General features: G+C 52.6%; 5 protein-coding genes across 5 annotated transcripts; 3 read left to right on the top strand and 2 right to left on the bottom strand.

Moving 5' to 3' along the window:
• Nucleotides 1–3,237: 3,237 nt before the first annotated feature.
• Nucleotides 3,238–6,845, bottom strand: QC763_702690 (uncharacterized protein). Its single transcript, XM_062915283.1, has 4 exons — nt 6,471–6,845; nt 6,142–6,396; nt 5,155–6,076; nt 3,238–5,094 (listed from the first exon to the last, which is right to left on the bottom strand). The coding sequence occupies exons 3-4, from the start codon at nt 6,073–6,075 to the stop codon at nt 3,562–3,564; spliced, it is 2,454 nt and encodes an 817-aa protein (XP_062761356.1). The 5' UTR covers nt 6,076; nt 6,142–6,396; nt 6,471–6,845; the 3' UTR covers nt 3,238–3,561.
• Nucleotides 6,825–7,928, top strand: ARL2 (ADP-ribosylation factor-like protein 2). Its single transcript, XM_062915284.1, has 6 exons — nt 6,825–7,069; nt 7,126–7,236; nt 7,294–7,310; nt 7,365–7,510; nt 7,564–7,644; nt 7,719–7,928. The coding sequence occupies exons 1-6, from the start codon at nt 7,011–7,013 to the stop codon at nt 7,848–7,850; spliced, it is 546 nt and encodes a 181-aa protein (XP_062761355.1). The 5' UTR covers nt 6,825–7,010; the 3' UTR covers nt 7,851–7,928.
• A 378-nt stretch (nt 7,929–8,306) lies between these two features.
• On the top strand, nt 8,307–14,434 carry QC763_702710 (uncharacterized protein). Its single transcript, XM_062915285.1, has 3 exons — nt 8,307–8,883; nt 9,159–13,582; nt 13,637–14,434. Exons 1-3 carry the CDS (start codon nt 8,454–8,456, stop codon nt 14,072–14,074), a joined length of 5,292 nt encoding a protein of 1,763 aa, XP_062761354.1. The 5' UTR covers nt 8,307–8,453; the 3' UTR covers nt 14,075–14,434.
• On the bottom strand, nt 14,385–16,845 carry NUT2 (RNA polymerase II mediator complex subunit). Its single transcript, XM_062915286.1, has 2 exons — nt 15,185–16,845; nt 14,385–15,107 (listed from the first exon to the last, which is right to left on the bottom strand). The coding sequence occupies exons 1-2, from the start codon at nt 15,219–15,221 to the stop codon at nt 14,668–14,670; spliced, it is 477 nt and encodes a 158-aa protein (XP_062761353.1). The 5' UTR covers nt 15,222–16,845; the 3' UTR covers nt 14,385–14,667.
• On the top strand, nt 15,222–18,342 carry DRS1 (nucleolar DEAD-box protein required for synthesis of 60S ribosomal subunit; the record flags this gene model as incomplete). The annotated part of the gene is made up of 2 exons (XM_062915287.1): nt 15,222–17,562; nt 17,614–18,342. Exons 1-2 carry the CDS (start codon nt 15,898–15,900, stop codon nt 18,340–18,342), a joined length of 2,394 nt encoding a protein of 797 aa, XP_062761352.1. The 5' UTR covers nt 15,222–15,897.
• Nucleotides 18,343–18,626: the final 284 nt, after the last annotated feature.

Here is an 18,626-nt window from a genome sequence, read left to right as displayed (position 1 = left end):
CTGATGACAGCAACAGCAGAAGAAGAAGAAAAAGCAAAGAAACAACACTTTCTTGTCGTTGGCTTGCTGCTCGGTTTCCGTCTGCCGGCGATCAGATACCAACAACCCACACAAGCGATAGGGCGGACAAGGGTTACCATCTACCTAGCCAAGACTGAAAAGGCGGGATCTAGAGGGGGAAAAAGGACGACCAAACATCTTGAGGGTTGGGTGGTATCAGCAGCCGAAAGGGGGTATTTTTTTTCTGTCTTTGTGTTGCTTCTTCGCTTTTCTGTGTTGTAGTCTACGCGGTAGTGCGAGTTGCTATGATGCTGACCGGCCATTGGGACTGGGGACGACAGGGCATTTATAGACGACTCCGGGCCAATTGGATGGACGGGAGTTATTGGGAGGTGATACGTGGTGATCTGACTGGATAGGAAGTGGATAGTTATCTGTCTGTCTGGATGGACAGCTGGGTCAAACTCGTATGAGTGAGCGTGCTCCGTAGGAAGGTAACGTACATATGTGTATGTACGGGATAAATCACAAGTGGGTAAACAGCCAAGGTAAGGGTGTAAGTTGAAGGATTGTAAGCACTGCTCGGACTTACTTCTTTGACATCCATGGAAGTGGGCGGATCTGCAATTCATGCGAAGAGCCTTCGTTGGCTTTGCAGGTCTGGCGGAGCAGGAGGAGCGGCTGAAGGTGATAACGTGATGTTCTTGTTGACAAAGGAAAACAGGGGATGAGGTTCTTCGGATGCTGTCTTCAGGGGCTGTATGTGGTTGCGTAGCTTTTCACGGGAGGTTCCAGTGATGACTTCCTCCTGTCAGCATACAACCATCCTCCTGGCGGAGAAAAAAGAAAGGCAGGGCTGGCTGACGCGGCAGTAGCGGGACGGACGTGGTCCGGCATTGTTCTGTTTGGTGGTGTTGGCTGTGGCAAGTGCCGATCAACAGCCTGCCTACCCGACATCTATCATGGAGTTGCAACATTTTCGCTATAGCTCGCGTATAAGAGGTTGAGATACTCGGGGAAATTCTCCCGGCTGGAGAATCTCACCAATATGCAGGTACGAGAGAAAGTGGTGGCGGGAGTGCAGTGGTGTGGTGAGAAGTGTGGTAAGTGGCACCCGGAACAGGCTGACGCTTTCATGACATGACTTTGCTTGTGTGGTCACAACTCTTCGGATAGTTCTCCATCTCATCGATTCGGTAATTGAGGGATTGGATCATGATGAGGGGGTAAGTAAGATGGGATGTTTAGTAACGAGACGTCTCAGGTTCGCCAATCGTCGGTCTGATCGCTACTATCGGCAACGTTCAACACCATCATCGGCATCACCACCACCAAGTGTGTTGGGAGCTGCCACAAACCTAGCCTTCAATCTCCATATCCCTCCGTTTTTGAAACTTACCCACCGACTCACTGCCTGATTCGCCTGCAGGAATTGATTACCACCCGTACTCTCCCCCACTTCCAAGGGATTCCAAAAAACGCAACGAGACGGCACAGCTTGCAGAACCATGGACTCTCAGCAGAAGCCCGAACAACACGCAGCAGAAATACAACGCAGATGCGGAGTTCTTGTTCTGTGGCTTATGGGGGGTCATGGTATGTATGTATGTATGTATGTACGACAGCAACCAACGGCCAGCACACACTCGCCAACGGCTCGCTCGAGGAGAGATTTGACACGATTCGATCCCCGGATCTTGTTCCGTCCGGGACGGCTTGTGGAATTTTTGGCCAGATGTGTTACCAACTGGGAAATATGAGTGTCAAGTTCATGATTACTTTACTTCTCCAGTATGATGCGGGGGAGAAATGGAGACGGGGACTGATTCATAGTTCGGCAAGTGTCAAGTCTGAGATCTTTGAAGTCTAGACTTTTTGACAGCAGGTCGGCAAAGCAGAGGTGGTATTGGTTTCTCTCACTTGCTTTCTCACGTTATCTCTCGCGTTACTTTTCTGAATTTTTGGAAGTGTCTGTCTTCTGTGAAGACAATTGGAAAGTCTGGTAGAGGTGATTACCACCTCTCCACGCCACTTCGTTTCATCCCGTCCCGTGCCTTCTTTCTCGCAGCTGAAATATCTACTGGAGAAACTCGGGCGTCTGGTTATCAATCAACGGTAGGTGCCTACTCACGATTGCGCTTAAGTTGCAATTGTCTTTCTACTCTTCAACACCTCTTTTACCACTTCTATACCCCATTGGATATATGTACAGCAACCAAACCCCAACGTCTCCTCAACCCACCAGTCCCCAGTCTCTGGAAACGAGACCATGACATGTTTCAGATCTCTTCTCCTCCCTTCCATCTCTCCCCTCCAGTCCCCGCCCAAAAAGGCAAAAGAGCTACCGTCAAAAATCTCGATTGGGCTTCCGGGTAAAATCATATATTTTACCCTTGGTTGACAGCTCTCTGGTACCTCCAATTCCAATTCCTTCAATGTTGCATTCGCCGGCCGCGCCATACATCGCAGACATGAAATTGTCCAAATCGAGCGAGGCCTGCATACAAGAGCCAGAACCAGACAATTGGAACAAGCGAAAAGGGTGAAATAAACTTCCCACTTTGGGTCTTTTATACATTGAGCTCTTTTCTCTTAAGCATGCATGCATCCCTCGGGAGCTCGGTTACGTAGCGAACCTAGGCGGGAAGCAAAAGGGTTGTGGGTTGGCTGATATCTACACCACCACAACCACACCACTCTACACCACCTACCCATTACGTATAACCACCACCGAATAATCGCACACCTCACCACGGGCCAAAGCTGAAGAAAGGGTTTTGGACCGAAAACTCAAAACTGACGGCTGCTTCTGCGCGACCGGTAGCCGGGGTTCAATGGGGAAACTGTGGAAGAAAAGGAGGGGGGGGGGTATATGATATGAGCTATGATAAGGTGTATATGAGGGCGTGATAAGATATAGGCAAACGCCGTTTTCACAATCCTAGCTATAAAGAGCATCAATATCAAAACAAAAAGACGTAAAAGATGGCAAGGATTGGCACGGAACCGGAGTGTGAATACGCAACAAAAGAATTCTTGATAGTCAGCGAAAAGGGGTAGAGATGTAAACAAACCCTTCCACAACAATCAGGGACCTGAGTCTATGCAGCATCATTACAATTTCCATTGTAGCATGAAGCATAGTCTAGAGCGAACAGAAAGAATCTCAAAATCTTAGGCAGTATCAATATGTCAAAAAAATGGAAGAACAAGCAAGCACCAGCAAAATTCTCGCCGCTATAATACAACAACCGCTGGTTGTTTCTCTTTTCCTTTGCCCACCGACTACCAAACTAATGTCACAATGATTATGTCTGTATAGACCCTTTCGCCCTCCTTTCGACCATGACACACTAAACCTACACATCCACAGTAATTATCTTCCCACGCTGGTAATTCCATCTTGGAAGATGGCCGCAAATATTACCAATATGTCAGTAATGCATAAATTACTACTTTCAACCGTAAAAACCTTCTGCCTCAAGGCAGACTCCTCCCCTCCCCTCCCCGTTGACAAGGACCCCTTGCTCTCCGCCAGCCCAGATCAGCCACTCTCGAGAACTAGAAGCCATCATCAGAATCAGGCAGGCCTGAGGTGCAGTAATACTCCCACACAAACTCATCCAGCCAGAAGACTTTCTTGTTGCCATCTTCTTCCTTCGGCTCCCTCAGCTTCGATGACTGATGGACAGCCTCAAATGTGACCAGCTTGATGAATGGAAGCTTCTCTTCCAACAACTTCTTCACCCAGTCCAAGTCCTTGACATAATCCTTGAGAGCTGGGTGTCGTGTCGGGTTGTTCAGTTGCCAGCGGGGCCTGTGCTTGAACTTGTAGCTGATTTGGACGTTGTAATACTTCCTGGGCCTGTTCCGTCTGGCCTCCTCTTTCTTCAGCTCCTCCATGGGGGTTCCCTTCAAATCGTCATCTTGCAACTTGTGGTAAATCGGATTGTTGTGGATGTCGATAAAATCGATTCCCGTGCGAGGAATGTGCGGGGGCGACATGAAAGCCAGCAGCTTGTCGAGGAGACAGAATCCCAATTTATTCCGACGATGCTTGGGATCAACCCAGACATGGAGTCTGGCCGTATACCGGCTTGTGCCTTGTCCACTGCCAGCGATGCCTGGCTGCCAAACGCTGGCATAGGCAAACCCAAGGATTTGACCCTTGACAAATCCTTGCCTTGCGGCATCCTGCTCATTGTAAGGGACTTGGGGTTCGTCGGACCACTGAAGGTTACCCTCCTTCAAACGCAAACCACGAGCGCTGCCGTAGACGGCGACGATGAAAGGCATTGAGAACTCACGGGAGGTCCGCAAGACCGTTTCCCAATCTTCAGCCGTAGGGGGTTCCGAGTCAACAACCTGAAAGCCACTCCTCATTTCAGCCTCATAGATTTGGCTGACTGCTCTCATATCAACCACTTCGGCGGGGCGTAGGAAGGCCGGAATCTTGGGAACACCCCGATCGTGAGGAGTCATTGCAGTCGCTTCATCCTCCGGCTGGGGCTCAGGCTTGACGTACTCTTCCACTTTCCCCGGCTTGTAGGCCAACTGACGTTCTTGAGCCTTGAGGCCCTTCTTCTTTTTGTACTTGTGTTGCTCAGCAAATCTGCGGTGAATCAGGAGATTGCTGGACCAGTTACGTCGTCGCCAGTCCTCTTCCCCCGTCAGCGCGGAATTCTCGCCTATAATTGTGTCAGGGAAGTGAACAGGCTCCACAAGTAAGCCGGTGTTGGTGTCGACATCGGACTTCCAATGGTCAGGTACCTCATCACGAAGAAATCGAGGCCTCACGTCGTCTGGAACACCCTGGACCCAAGTAGTGACGAAAGGCGTGAGATAATGCTCGGTGTCGAAGTACTCGTCATCATTGTCACGATGGTGAAATGCCTTCGCCCAATTGGTCTGGTAAAATTTACCTTGCCTGTCCACAAAAACATCCCTCTCCAAGGCAATGCAGTTGCGAACGTCACGGGTGCCCGGAAGTTCTTGGACGCCCGTATCGCTGATATCAATGGTGCTCACCGAGGCGGGAGGGCTATTCTCAGAGCCATGAAAGTTCATGTCGGGACGGGGGATCCTATATGTAGTCTGCGCGGGATCCAGGTTAGACATAGGGCGTACCCTGATGTGGAGAAGGCGTGTACTTACAAGATCTGGAGAGATGTTCTCAGCCTTGAGTGGGAGAATCGCCAAGCACTCACTCGACGGGCGTTTGGCAGGGGTGTGAGCGAGAGGCATGGGTTGGGCTGTACTAGTAGATACAGGAAGGCTCGCTTTCTCGACTTGGGCAGTCGATGGATTCTGCCTCGAAGTTGAAGCAGCACCTGTTGGCCCAGGCTGGCCAGGCTGGGTGGCCGCAGACACGAATTTCTGACGGAGATGAGGGGCTATATAGCGTCTCGACTGATTTACTTTTGGATCGTAAGGTGAATCGACAGTTGTGCCCCAGTTTCCTCTCGAAGTTGATGGGCCCGGTGCGTCATACCAACCACTTGGAGCTGCTAAAGGGAACCCATAGCTACCAGTGCCCGGTCCAGGCTTTGGGATCACGCGTGACCCGCTCTTCTGAACATTGGCGGCAGATGTCGAATTCTCAATCTTCACAGCGGGAGCCGAACCCCAATCCTCGTCCCAACCAGACTTCAGAGCAGGAGTCGAGCCCCAACTGTCGTCCCAATTATTGGGGGCAGCCGGGCCGCAACCATCACCCCAATCGTCGGCATGAGACTGTGACTGGGGAGGGGCCATCGCAATTCTAGCCGACTCCTCGAGGGCCTCTCGTGTAATCGGGGGAACGTGCCACCCATCCTTGTCTCTGTACGGAATACTCGAGACAATACCGGAGGGATTCTCCTGGGAAGCAACCGGCTCTGGGGCATATCCAAGCCCTGTCCTGTCGGTAGGGGCTCGCTGATCGGCAAGGATACGATCAAGAGAGTTGGACTCCTCCTGCTGACCAAGTCTCTTGATTCCATGGCGAGGGTTGAATCTGGCTGCGGCAGCCATGAAGTTGGCGGTCGACTCGATCGAGTCTAGGTTGTGTATCTGGGGCCCCACTTGCTTGTACATGCTGTCGAGCGGACAACAAAGAGTAGAAGTCAGAACGAGAAACCAGTAAGCAATGGGAAGAGATACCTGAGGCGAATAGTCGCAACCGAACAGGAGTGAAGTAGATATCTAGTGACAAGATGGGAGTCACCTGTGTGACTCACGGAGGAGAAAAAGGTGATGAGTTCGGCAACTATGAGCCAGGCGACTTCGTAAGGTGGGAATAACTCTGGCGAAAGGTTGCGACTAGGCAAAGCAGCTGGCACCAGGCAGTTGAGAATTTCTGCAGTGCGAGAGAAGAAGAGGGACGGGTGAGGTAGGAAGAGAAGGCTGAAGGTTTACCTTAGAGGCTTTAGTAATCTGTTGCCGGCAGAGCAGCCCCTCACCTGACAAAAAAGTCTGATGTTAATTCTGACCTGAGGAAGGAGCGGTTGGATGATGAATATTGCTCTCTGCGGGTACGCCCGTCAAAGAGAAAACCGTACCGACTCTGACAGTGCCAAACCTGGAATCACAACCAATGGGGGCTCGGAGCAAACAAATGACAGTCAAACAGGAGGAAAGAGCCATTTCTCTTTTGAGGAGCAATATCACCTTGTTGTGTGGTTAGAAGCTCAGTACGTGTCGATTATCTTCAAGGCCGAGCCTCGAAGACATTGCATTCAAACTAGCACCCACACCTTTGCATAATTGTCTCACTGCCTTGAAGTGGTCGTCCCAAGGGTGGTCACGTGCGCAAACCCTCCAAACAATGGGCCACAAAGCTGCGAAAATAGGCATCAGCAATCTCCAAAGAATCAACAAATCCCCAATTTGTGACAAATGACATACTCTCCCTCTAAAAAACACTGTCCCTTTTTTTCTTGAGGTTTTCTTTGTTGATCTGGCTCAGTTCCGCCAAAGCCTTGAACCCCGCAATTAGCAACTGTTGTTAGGCAACCCACAGGCCAACTGCCATGCTGTCCATTTTGAGGAAGGCAAGGTTGAAGGACAAGGAGCTGCGCATTTTGATGCTGTGAGTGAGGCCGTCCATTGTTTCATCAGCCTGTCCAGTCCACTGAGAAATGGTAGTGGTCTTGACAATGCGGGCAAAACCACCATTGTCAAAAAGATCATGGGCGAGGATATCAACACCGTCAGCCCCACCCTTGGCTTCATCATCAAGACGATTGACTACGAAGGGTAGGTTATGATCATCTTCAAGCGCTAATACATACTGACTGAGTAACTCCTGTCAAGATACAAGTTAAATATTTGTGAGTGGCCCTACCTAACCACACGCCCAAACAACCATCAGCTAACTGTAGCAGGGGATGTCGGCGGTCAAAAGACTCTTCGTTCGTACTGGCGCAACTATTTCGAAAAGACTGACGCCTTGATTTGGGTGGTTGATGCCACAGATCGACTGCGCATTGCCGACTGCAGAGAGGAATTGCATGGGCTTCTTCAGGAAGAGGTAGGTGATTCGAGATCTGTATCGACAGCTAGCTGCTGACATAAGTTGAAAAGCGACTTTCAGGGGCAAGTCTGCTTGTGTTTGCAAATAAGACAGATGTTGAAGGGTGCATGACGGCAGAGGAGCTTAAAGATGTATGCGGCAATGCCACGTCTTCCCATCCCACTGGTGTTATCCAGTGTCCAGACTAACTTATGGTCAACTACAGGGACTGAACCTTGATGAGATTCGAACACATCAGTGGAATATTCTGAGATGTAGCGCTGTCACGGGACAAAACCTGAAAGAAGGTCTGGCTTGGGTTGTGGACGACGCCAAAGCCCGGTTGTTTCTTTACTAAACTCCCCACACATCATAGATCTTGATTTTCGGTAAGAACACGGTTCAAAAATCCAACAATCAACATTTATTCTACCGACCTTGTTTCATTCCATGTCGGTACTTGTTCCAGGATTTCTGGAGGGGCCGTGATGCACCCCGCCATTGTAACCCAGCGGAGAGGTGGAGAGCCAAACGTCATTGCAGCTGAAATTAGGGTCAAGGAAGAGCCTCCATGGTGGTGAGTGTTTTTTTAGGCCAGGAGAGAGTTGCCCAGGCAATCTGAGTAAATAAACCAGTCAGCTGGGTGGGCCTACTTCTAAAAAAGCTCTTTTTCAGCCAGCCAACAACATGAGCGATGTCCACTGTCAGCAGGCTACTACGACTCTGATGAAGCCAACAGACCACCAGCAAAAGGATCACAGGCACAGGATCCCACAGCACGTAGAATGTGGTACGGAAGTATGTTTTTGAAACAATGGCTTTTATGTCGAGGTAGCATCCTCGTTGACACTGCCGTTGATGTGGTCAGAGCGCCTCCGGGAGAGCTGCGCAGGGGGCTTTGAGACAAGTTCCGGGCAGCCTATCAGCAGGCGGAGAGTGCTGCAGTGGAGCCACAGGGCCGATGCCAGGTTCCCGTCCCAAGCCTCCATGCGTCCAAAGTGTTGTCCCGTGCTGCCGGTCTGGTTCCTGTTTGAGACCATCAAAAGTGCCCCTCCAGGACCCTACATGCTCTCTTCTTGCTTGTGCCTACCTATTCCTTGAAGCTCTTGAAGTGCGAACACCAGCCCGTCGTGGATTTGGTGATACTGCCCCGGGCCCCGACAGCACAGAGCCGCGCCGAAGCGCTCTCCCTATTGTTTACATCTTTAATCTAATTTCCCCCGTGTGCGTGTCATGCAGACAGGACGACGCCATGTCTGACGAGGTTTCCGACTTTTTGCGGTCAGTCGAGTTGTTGAAGGAGCGACGCGAAGAAGAGGACGAGGCACGCTCGCGAGAACTCGAGGAGAGGATCCTGCAGGAGAAGAGAGAGCGACAGGCCCGACGTGCAGGTACGCAGCCAATCCGTTGTTCTGATTTGACTTCCCACACGCACATCGCCATCCCGCCGACCACCGACCACCCCCCTCCACCGTCCGAACTTGCTCAGCCCACGGGAAGAAACAGCCAGCTAGGACCGCCGTTGTCGTGCTGCTGTGGAATTTCCAACCTCTTGACCCTCGGCGCACTGTGACGTCGCCAAAATCCACCCGCCGGCTCCGAAGTTGAGGTTGTACACACATGCTAGGGAGCTAAACTAACTGTTTTGTTTGTTTTGCTTTCACAGAACGCGCAAGATCGATTTCACCACAAAAGTCTTCCCCAGCCAACACACCATCACCTACCTCGCATCGAATTGGTCTACCGTCGCTTGCCGATGGCACAAGCTTGCCATCTCCTGCATTCGAGCGTTCGGGAAGCCCACTGCCGCGGGGTGTATCATCATTGGATGAGCCTACGGATAGCGTAACCGACTTATCGAGCTCACCAACAAAAGAAAACGAGTTCCCCCTCGACTCCGATATCAAGCGAACGAGTGTCTCTGTAACTTCGCCATCTGTCGGTGTCGCTTCTGCCCGATCTCCCCTTTCGTGGCAAAGAAGGCCTAGGTCACAAACCTCCGATCGGATCAAGATGAGACCATTATCAATGGTGGCTGCTGAGAACGCCGCTCGAAACTCGCCCAACCTCTCCGAACCGGCACCTCCGGCCGAGGAAACCCTCTCTCGAGACCAGATTGCGCAGTCCCTGGCTGGCAAGGACCCCTCCTGGTTTCGGCAGACGGCCGACCCTGGCCGCGGCTCGGGAGCATTCAGGAAGACTCAGGTCGAGGACGAAGACACGGTTGATGTCACTTCATCTGCACGCACCCAGCTTCCCGGCATGTCTCGTCCCTCCGCAACGGACTCCCCAAGGGATAGCCCTCGACCTGAGTCTCAGACTCTGCCCATGCAGCTCGGATCGCCCCTCCCTATCACAAGCGCCCAGCGTCTCGAGCCCCCAATTAGCGATGCATTCGGAGAACCTGACACCCCAACATCTAATCGTCACTCTATCGCATCACCTGGGCGGACATCCCCGGCAAGAACCGGGTCTCCCACCAAAGGAATGGGTGGATTTGTGCAAAGTGCCATGATGAAGCGTTCCGATAGCGTCAAGCGGTGGAGTGTAAATTCTCCAGGGGGCTTGCAACGTGCCGACTCCGTGGTGTCTCCTAGGGCCAGCCCTCGTCCTACTAGCATGCTGTTCAGAGAGGGATCGTCGACCCCCCTTTCAAGACCTACTTCGAGCTATGGAAAAGAGGAGGCAGAGAAGACGGAGACTCAACAGGAAGACCAAAAGGAAGAGAAGGAACTACAGCAAGAGGAGGACATCCCGGCCGGAGCGAAGACCCCAAAACAGCCAAAGGCTGAGCAACAGGAGGAATCTGAAAAAACTACCCCTCCAACAAGCCCTTCAAAGACAATGGATCCCCGGAGATGGAGTCCCACCAAAAGCTCGAGCTGGCTTGAGGCTGCTCTCAACAAACCAGAGTCCCCCAAAGCGAAGCCTGCCCCAACCCCTGCACCAAACCAGCCTGCCTGGATGCTAGAGTTGAACAAGGCCAAGGCGCAAAAAGTGATCAGCGCGAGCGCGGAGCCGCTACGAAGCCCATCCTTCTTGAAGAAGGCTGAAGTGAAGACCGACGGACTTATGAGGTCCACTCCCATGGGAGCCAGTCTGAAACCATCCGCGCTGAGCTCGTTCCCGGCTGTTCCTGCAGTTGCGACGAGCGATAAAGCGCCGGTCAGCGATTTCCGTAACAACCTCAGAAAACCATCACCAACAAACGAGGCCTTTGAGACTACTGCCCCCAGCCTACCAGCCAAGATTAAGCCTGAGGTAGCGTCGAAAAATGATTTCCGCGCCAATCTCAAGCACCGCTCTTCGGCCTTCGATGCTAACAAGTCATCAGAAGCTGTAGATGAGCTCAAGACTGTGTTTGGAAGCCTGCGCAGGACCAAGACACAGAATTACGTGGCTCCAGATGAACTCAAGGACAACATTGTAAGAGGCAAGAGAGGCTTGAGCATCACTGGCGGACCCAAAAAGACGGAGCGTGTGGACGAGTTCAAAGACGCTATCCTAAAGAAAAAAGAGGATTTCAAAAAGGCACAAGAAGAAGGGCGGGGTGTCACAAGAGAACTTAGCTCTGCATCCGAAAAGTCACTTCCCGAGGGCCTGGTCAAAAAGTTGGAGCTCAACCGAACTGGTACTTTCTCCAAGCCTTCCCCTCCGGAATTACCTCAGGCATCCCCTGGGCTTGCCAGCTCAAATCGCACCAGCTATTTCTCCCCCAAACCAGAAATCTCCTCATCAACAACCTCGAAATTTTCTCCAGAAGCTGAGCCAACAACGGCTACAAAACAAACGACACTGCCCGGGAGGCTTAGTGGCCGAAGTGGGGGCAGTGTTGGAGGGTTAGCAGAGAGATTCAATCCTGCTTTGGCAGGCCTCATAGCAAGAGGTCCGCTAGGAGCTTCGGGCCCAGCCAAGAGTCCAGAGGCGTCTGCTAGCCCTGACTCCGGAGAAGCTGCGGCAACAGAAGAACCCACAAAGCCTGGGCCTCAGCTGACTCATATGACAAAGGGTAGAGCCCGTGGTCCTAAGAGGAAGGCCCCGTCCAGTATTGCAAAGGCCGTTGAGCAACCTGTGGAGAAGCAATCGTCTGCCGACTTGAACAAGGAAGCTGCCACCGCTCCGCCCCCGGCCAAGCCAATCACTTCTCCCAAGCCTTCCAGATTCGCTAGCTCTGCGACGGCCGAGAACGACACCGCAGCCTCGAAGACCGAGAAGCAAGTGACATCCCCGAAGCCGGACAGGTTTTCTGGCTCCAAGACAGACAGTGAGTCGGTTGCGGAACGGCGTAAGTCGTTCATTCTGCAGAGGCGAAAGTCTGTTGCAGAGGTCATTGCACTCGTTGATTCCTCCAGCCGGGCTTCGAAAGTGGAAGCTGAGCCTACCGGCCAACCCATCTCTCTGATTGGATCTCCTTCTGTTAAAACCAGAGCCCGGTCGCCGACCAAGGTGCATGAACAGGTGGCAGCACTCGCGGCATTGAGTCAACAAGCATCAAAGCCTGCCGAGGATGAGGCTCCACCGGCCTCTGCTCCCATCAGAAACCGCCCTCGATCCACCACCAAAGTTCATGAACAGGCTGCAGCGCTTGCAGCCCTTGCTGCTAAGGGTCAGCAAGCTGCCGAAGAACCAGCAGCTGTGTCTACTCCTGTCAGAACCCGCTCCCGTTCTCCAACCAAGGTGTTTGACCAGGTAGTTGCCCTTGCGGCCAAGAACCAGGCCTTGGGTGCCGCTGAGGAGGACGCTACACCCGCACCGTCAAGCCCAAAGAAGCTCGATATGAAGAGGATCTCCAAGTTTATGGATCAGCAAGACCAGGCCACTATCTTGCCCGAGCCTGTGAAGTCACGACCCGCTTCACCTGCCAAAGAGAGCTTCACCGCCGTTGCAAGCCCGCAACCCGAGCCTCTCGCTTTGCGGTCGTCCTCACCGTCCAAGGACCGCTTCTCGGGCCTGGCTAGTCCCTCGGCCGGAAAGCAGTTGTTGAGCGAAAGGCCCCAGCTCGAGCCATCAGCGCCCATCAAGAGCACCCCCCCAGTGCTTGGTGGCGGAGTCGGCTTGGGCTTGACACAGTCGGACGTGGCCCCAAAGCCACCTCGAAAAGACACCAAAGAATTCGAGAGACCACCTAGAGTGCCCCCCAAGGGCGCTAGGCCTCTTCCCGAGCCTCCCGCGGTCACATCTACGCCTCCTCGGACGGTCGCGTCCCCCCCACCTCTTGTACAATCCCCTTCTTTCCGGTCTCCTACGAAGCATGCTTCGGATGTTTCGTCTATGCTTACCGATTTCTTTGGCTCAGAGCGTCCTCGGCGAAAGTACACTACCGACGCGGCCGAGATTCTCGTAAAGCGGCCGGTATCGACCGCGCCCGTTCGCACTCAGCTGGCTCAGCTTTTCCAACTGACCCCAGAGGGCAAAAAGATACCTGTGCCGCCACATCACGAACGGGTCTTGTTCGAGCGTGAGATGTACATTTGCCCCCACTCTTTCATTGACAGCACTGGGAGAAACGTGAATGAAATTTATTTTTGGGCTGGCGACGAGGTTCCCTCGCCTGTCGTGGAGGATACGTACCTCTTTGCGGCGAGGGAAGCTCGCTCCTTTGGCGGCAAGCTCATCAAATTAACACAGGGCAAGGAGAGCTCCGAATTTCTGCAGGCTCTCGGCGGCATTATCATTGTTCGACGTGGATCAAGCAACAAATACGACTCGCTTGCGCCGCACATGCTCTGTGGCAGGCGGTACCACGGCCAGGTTGCGTTCGATGAGGTTGATTTCTCGCCTCTGAGTCTGTGTTCTGGCTTTCCTTATCTGATCACCCATGAAGGCAAGTGTACTCTCTGGAAGGGCAAAGGCAGTGACATGGAGGAGTTGGGTTGTGCGAGATTGGTGGGTATGGAGTTTGCGTTGTCGGGCGATCTGGCCGAGGTCGACGAGGGCTATGAGACTCCGAGATTCTGGGCTCTCTTTGGGGCAGGGGCCACCACCAACACGCGGCCTATCTCGGCGGATCACTGGAGGCTGAAGACGAATTATGGCAGATACAGCAACAGGCTGTTTGTTGCCAATGCCGATGCCTCCAGCAGCACACAGGTATGATTATGCTTTGGTTTGAATCGCTGGATTACCATGCTAACATAGCTCCAGATCGAGGAACTGTCACCCTTTAGCCAAACAGACCTATCGCCATCCAAGATCTACGTCCTCGACGCCTTTTTCGAAATCTACATCATCGTCGGAGGCAAGTCGCAGTCACAATACGCCGCCTTCCACATCGCGCTGGACTTTGCTCAAGAATACGCCATACTTGCCGCCGGCATGGAGGACAGACCGTTTGTCCCTGTTGCCACCGTCGTGTTGGAGGGTATCCCAAGAGACTTGAAAGCCGTGTTCAGAAAGTGGAGAGACAGCGCCAGTCCCACCAGGACGGTGGTGCCCTCACAGCAACAGCAACAACAACAGTCAGCTGGTGAGCCGCAAAGAAGCAGCAGCTCGGGAAGTAACAAGGGTGGCGGGTTGAGGAGAGCGAGGAGCTTGAAGATTGTGCCTTTGAATGTGGCGTTGAAGGCGGTGGCGGAGAATTAATGGAGTGGAGGAAGGGTAAAACGTAATTATTTTATTGGGAGGGAAGAAAGAGCTTTGCTTTTATACATTCTGTTAGTTGTTTGTTCCGTTCTATTGTGGAATAATTTAGAGGGGTCGCTGGTGGTTCGACTCGGTTTTCTGTTTCGTCTTCCATGCCAGGCATTCTGCTGAGTTGGCGGGTTCGGTGTTTGTATCAGCATTAGATGTAGGAGGGTCTTGCCTTTGCTGGTGTTTAGATTGAGCAAGCAAGCGGGTGATATCCTGGTTTTGGGAGGGGATCAAAAAGGGCTAGATGGAGAGGGAAGAGGCAGCCAGGATTATACTTGATATATGATGTACAAAGTTAAATAATTGTTCTTGATTGTTTGTCTCTGCCCTCTTATGCGAGTGACTGTCCCTAAACATATCAAATCTGCCAAATGCGCCGAAAACCAAATCATCCCAGTCTCTAAAAGTTGCGCCTGCATATGCGCTGGTATCTTTGCCCTGTTTCCCAAACGCCAAAAAATATCACCCAATATTCTGAGCATCTCCCCCCCCCCCCCACTCGACAACCGCTACTCCTTGGGCCATTCCCATCTCATCCCTTCGCATCACCTCCCCTCCGTCTTCCCCTCCTCATCTCCCAACAAAACCGGCCCCTTCCCTCCCGTCTCCTCCACCACCCTCATCGCATCCTCCTTCACCTCAGGCATAGCCGCCGCCATCTCTCTCGCGAGGACATCCCTGAAATCTCGAAAGGCGTGCATCTTGCCTCTGGTGAGATGGTTCAATCTCCTGACCAGCTCGACGAATTCTCTGGTGTAGATGTCGGGGTTTCGCCCGTTTTCGACGTATTCCATGAGGGGGAGGGGTATGCCGGGCACGGCGGAGGGGGGGAGGGCGTTGGCTAGGCGGGAGACTTTGAGGAGGGAGTCGTCTAGGGCTGTAAGGTCGGATGCTAGGACCGGGGCGGAGGGGCGGCCGGCGGAGTCGTAGAGGGAGATGTTGGTTAGGGTTTGGAAGAGGAGGGTTAGGGTTGTTGATACGGAGTCTGTAAGAGAAAGGGGGGTTAGTAAATGGGACGGGAGGGGGGAAGGGAAGGGAAAGGGAAAGGGAAAGGGGGGTCACCTTGGACTTGGGGGAGGTCGGAGGTTACGGGTGCCATCTTGGCCAAATGGGAAGTGGTGTGGTCGAGCGGTAAATAGGTGGGTTAAAAGACGGGTGGAGAGTTGAGAGAGTGGTGGGAGTTGATGTTGATTGATTTGGACAGTGGGAAAGGGGAAAAGCTTGGTTGCGCGACGTTGTTTGTGGTGGGTGTACTCGAAAGTTAAGTTGGGTGACGATCTCTGGAATGAGTTGAGAGAGAGGCTGGACGCTGTCAGTGAACAATGATGCGCGTGCGCGCCGGGTAGGGCGAGCTGCTATGGGGACGCCCAGCCTTGCGTTTTTAGCGGGTCTGAGCGGCGAGCTACAGTGGAGACTGATCTTTGAATTCGAGGTGAGGAACCTTTTCCAAAACGAGCTCACAACTTGTCGCATTCAGTTTGCGGTTCCTGAATAAGAAGACTCAGTGCATTCAAAAAGAGTTTTTTTCTTTTTCATTGCCCCGTTTGCAATTTGGAAAGCAATTGGTAGCAAATTCCAGGTATAGGTCTTATCACCCACACCCAACCATCTTATCGCCCCACCGCCCGGCAGAAAAAGTTCCCTGTCCCAAATTTTTGAACAACTCGGCCCCACCAGCAATTGACCTTGCAGTAACAAGTCTTTCGCAGCATCTCCAAACACTGTTCCGACCAAGCCAAAACCGGGCAAAAAAAATCCAATCTCACACCCCCAAAATGGCGCCCGTCCAAAAGAAGAGAAAAACCGTCGACGACGACTTCATCCTCACCATCTCCGACAATGAGGAAATCCCAAACGAGGAGGAGGACGTCGAGGTTGCCGCCGCCTCCGCTCGGCCAAAAAAGAAGACCAAGACTGTGAAGAAGGAGAAAAAGGGCAAGAAGGGGAAGAAGCAACAACGACAGGAGGGGGAGGATGAGGAAGAAGAGGAGGAGAATGACGACAAGGAGGCTGTTTGGGATGATGGCGCTATGGATTCCGACTTTGAGTTTGCGCTCGAAGGTGTGAACGACTTTGGGGAAGAATTCGACGGCGCGTGGGGTTTTGACGATGCGAAGAAGAATATGCTCAAGGGGGGCGAGAATAAGGTTATGGTTGATTTGGATGCTATCATTGAGAGGAGGAGGGCGAAGAAGGAGGCCAAGGCTGGAAAGAAGAAGGAGGAGGAGGAGGAGGAAGTGGAAGAGGAGGATGAGGAGATGGCGGAAGTGGACCTTGACGACGATGATGATGAGGTGTTGGCGGAGGATGGCTTTGGTATGGGCGTGGGGTCTGATGTCGAGGAGGAGGAAGAGGAGGAGCCAAAAGACGGTTCCGATTCTGAGGATGAGGACGAGGAGAAGGATGGCGAGGCCGACGACGACGACGATGCTACTTCGGACAATGACTCGGTCGCGACACCCATCAATCACCCCGACGACGAGAAAGACTCCGAATCCGAAGACGATGAAGAAGATGCCGAGGAGGCTGCTAAGAGGAAAGAGTTCTTTGCCGATGAGGGCGACGTCAAGCAAGAAAAGGGCGTCCACAGTTCCTTCCTCGAGATGTCGCTTTCCCGTCCTATTCTCAAGGGTCTGAACTCGGTCGGATTCACAAAGCCCACGCCAATTCAGTCCAAGACAATACCAATCGCGCTCATGGGCAAGGATGTTGTCGGTGGTGCCGTGACTGGTTCCGGTAAAACGGGTGCCTTCCTCGTACCCATTCTCGAGCGTCTCCTCTACCGGTCAAAGAAGGTTGCGACAACCAGAGTCGTCATTTTGGCGCCAACGCGTGAATTGGCCATTCAGTGCCACGCTGTCGGTGTCAAGCTGGCATCGCACACAGACATCAAGTTCTGTCTGGCTGTTGGTGGTCTTAGTTTGAAGGTTCAAGAACAGGAGCTGCGCCTGAGACCTGATGTGGTCATCGCCACCCCTGGTCGTTTCATTGATCATATGCGTAACTCTGCCAGCTTTGCTGTTGAGACTGTCGAGATTCTGGTGCTTGATGAGGCCGACAGAATGCTCGAAGACGGGTTCGCGGATGAACTGAACGAAATTCTCACCACCCTCCCCAAGTCGAGGCAAACAATGCTCTTCTCGGCCACCATGACATCGTCCGTTGACAGGCTCATTCGTGCCGGTCTCAACAAGCCTGTCCGCATCCAGGTTGATTCTCAAAAGAAGACTGCCAGCAACCTCAGACAAGAGTTTGTGCGGTTGCGACCGGGCCGTGAGAAGAAGCGTATGGGATACCTGGTACACATTTGCAAGACCCTTTACACAGAGCGCGTCATTATTTTCTTCAGGCAAAAGAAGATTGCGCACGAGACTCGCATCATCTTTGGTCTTTTAGGCATGAGCTGCGCAGAGCTTCACGGCAGCATGAACCAAGCACAGGTATGTTCTCTTCTTGGTCTTGACTAACATCATGATACTGATAGATCGCAGCGTATCGCTAGTGTTGAAGCATTCAGAGACGGCAAGGTCAATTTCCTTTTAGCTACAGATTTGGCCTCTCGTGGTTTGGATATCAAGGGTGTTGACACTGTCATCAACTACGAGGCCCCTCAAAACTTGGAAATCTACATCCATCGTATCGGTCGTACTGCCCGTGCGGGCCGTAGCGGTGTTGCCCTCACGCTGGCAGCCGAGCCCGACCGCAAGGTTGTCAAGGCGGCTGTAAGGGCCGGCAAGGCTCAGGGCGCAAAGATTACCAGCAGAATCATCGAGGCAAATGATGCCGACAAGTGGCAAGATCAGATTGACGAGATGGAGGGCGAGATCAAGGAGATCATGCAGGAAGAGAAGGAGGAGAAGCAACTTCAACAAGTGGAGATGCAGGTCAAGAAGGGTGAGAACATGATCAAGTACGAAGAGGAGATCGCCTCGCGACCCAAGCGTACATGGTTCGAGACCCAGGATGACAAGAGAGCCGCCAAACTTGCGGGCCGCGAAGAGCTCAACGGCATAAGGGAACAGCTCAAGAAGAAGAGCCAAGGCAAGCTGAGCAACAAGGATAAGAAGAAGCTCGATGCCAAGCAAGAAATGAAGGAAGGCAGGACATGGAAGAAGGGCAAGGAAGAGAGAGCTGGAAAGGGGGCGGTCCTGAACCTTTCCAAGGTGAAGAAGCCCAAGACGAAGGGGCCGGCTGGCAAGAAGTCGTTCAAGAGGAGGTAGAAGTCACAGTGATATCCCGTTAGCAGCAGTGTAATACAACATTTGGCCATTTTTCAGGACTGCGAGAGAGTTCCCGTTCATTGTTCACGTCAGCGGGCGCTGTGTGTGTGGCTCGTGCCCCAAGTAGCTCACAGTTGAGTGGTCGCCTAGCTCAGTGACGTAATTCGCAGCAATTGAGCTCCAAAGTCGGGCAACACTCCAGCTTTTACCACGTCTGGACATTGTTTGGAAACCCCAGCATTGTTTGGGCATTTGTTGAGACTGGTCTTTTGTCAAGAATTAGA

The sequence above is a fragment of the Podospora pseudopauciseta genome (genome assembly GCF_035222475.1).
Source record: "Podospora pseudopauciseta strain CBS 411.78 chromosome 7 map unlocalized CBS411.78m_7, whole genome shotgun sequence".
Lineage (NCBI taxonomy): Eukaryota > Fungi > Ascomycota > Sordariomycetes > Sordariales > Podosporaceae > Podospora > Podospora pseudopauciseta.
Note: the sequence above shows the minus strand (reverse complement) of the source record. Positions and strands in the feature narration are given on the sequence as shown.

Coding starts and splice junctions, on each gene's coding strand:
- QC763_702690 (XM_062915283.1), bottom strand. CDS start 6,075: ATGTACAAGCAAGTGGGGCCCCAGATACACAACCTAGACTCGATCGAG. Junction 5,095..5,154: donor AGAACATCTCTCCAGATCTT/GTAAGTACACGC, acceptor GATCCCGCGCAG/ACTACATATAGGATCCCCCG.
- ARL2 (XM_062915284.1), top strand. CDS start 7,011: ATGCTGTCCATTTTGAGGAAGGCAAGGTTGAAGGACAAGGAGCTGCGC. Junction 7,070..7,125: donor GAGCTGCGCATTTTGATGCT/GTGAGTGAGGCC, acceptor GAGAAATGGTAG/TGGTCTTGACAATGCGGGCA. Junction 7,511..7,563: donor ATGGGCTTCTTCAGGAAGAG/GTAGGTGATTCG, acceptor TAAGTTGAAAAG/CGACTTTCAGGGGCAAGTCT.
- QC763_702710 (XM_062915285.1), top strand. CDS start 8,454: ATGCCAGGTTCCCGTCCCAAGCCTCCATGCGTCCAAAGTGTTGTCCCG. Junction 8,884..9,158: donor GCGACAGGCCCGACGTGCAG/GTACGCAGCCAA, acceptor TTGCTTTCACAG/AACGCGCAAGATCGATTTCA. Junction 13,583..13,636: donor ATGCCTCCAGCAGCACACAG/GTATGATTATGC, acceptor ACATAGCTCCAG/ATCGAGGAACTGTCACCCTT.
- NUT2 (XM_062915286.1), bottom strand. CDS start 15,221: ATGGCACCCGTAACCTCCGACCTCCCCCAAGTCCAAG. Junction 15,108..15,184: donor CGACCTCCCCCAAGTCCAAG/GTGACCCCCCTT, acceptor TTTCTCTTACAG/ACTCCGTATCAACAACCCTA.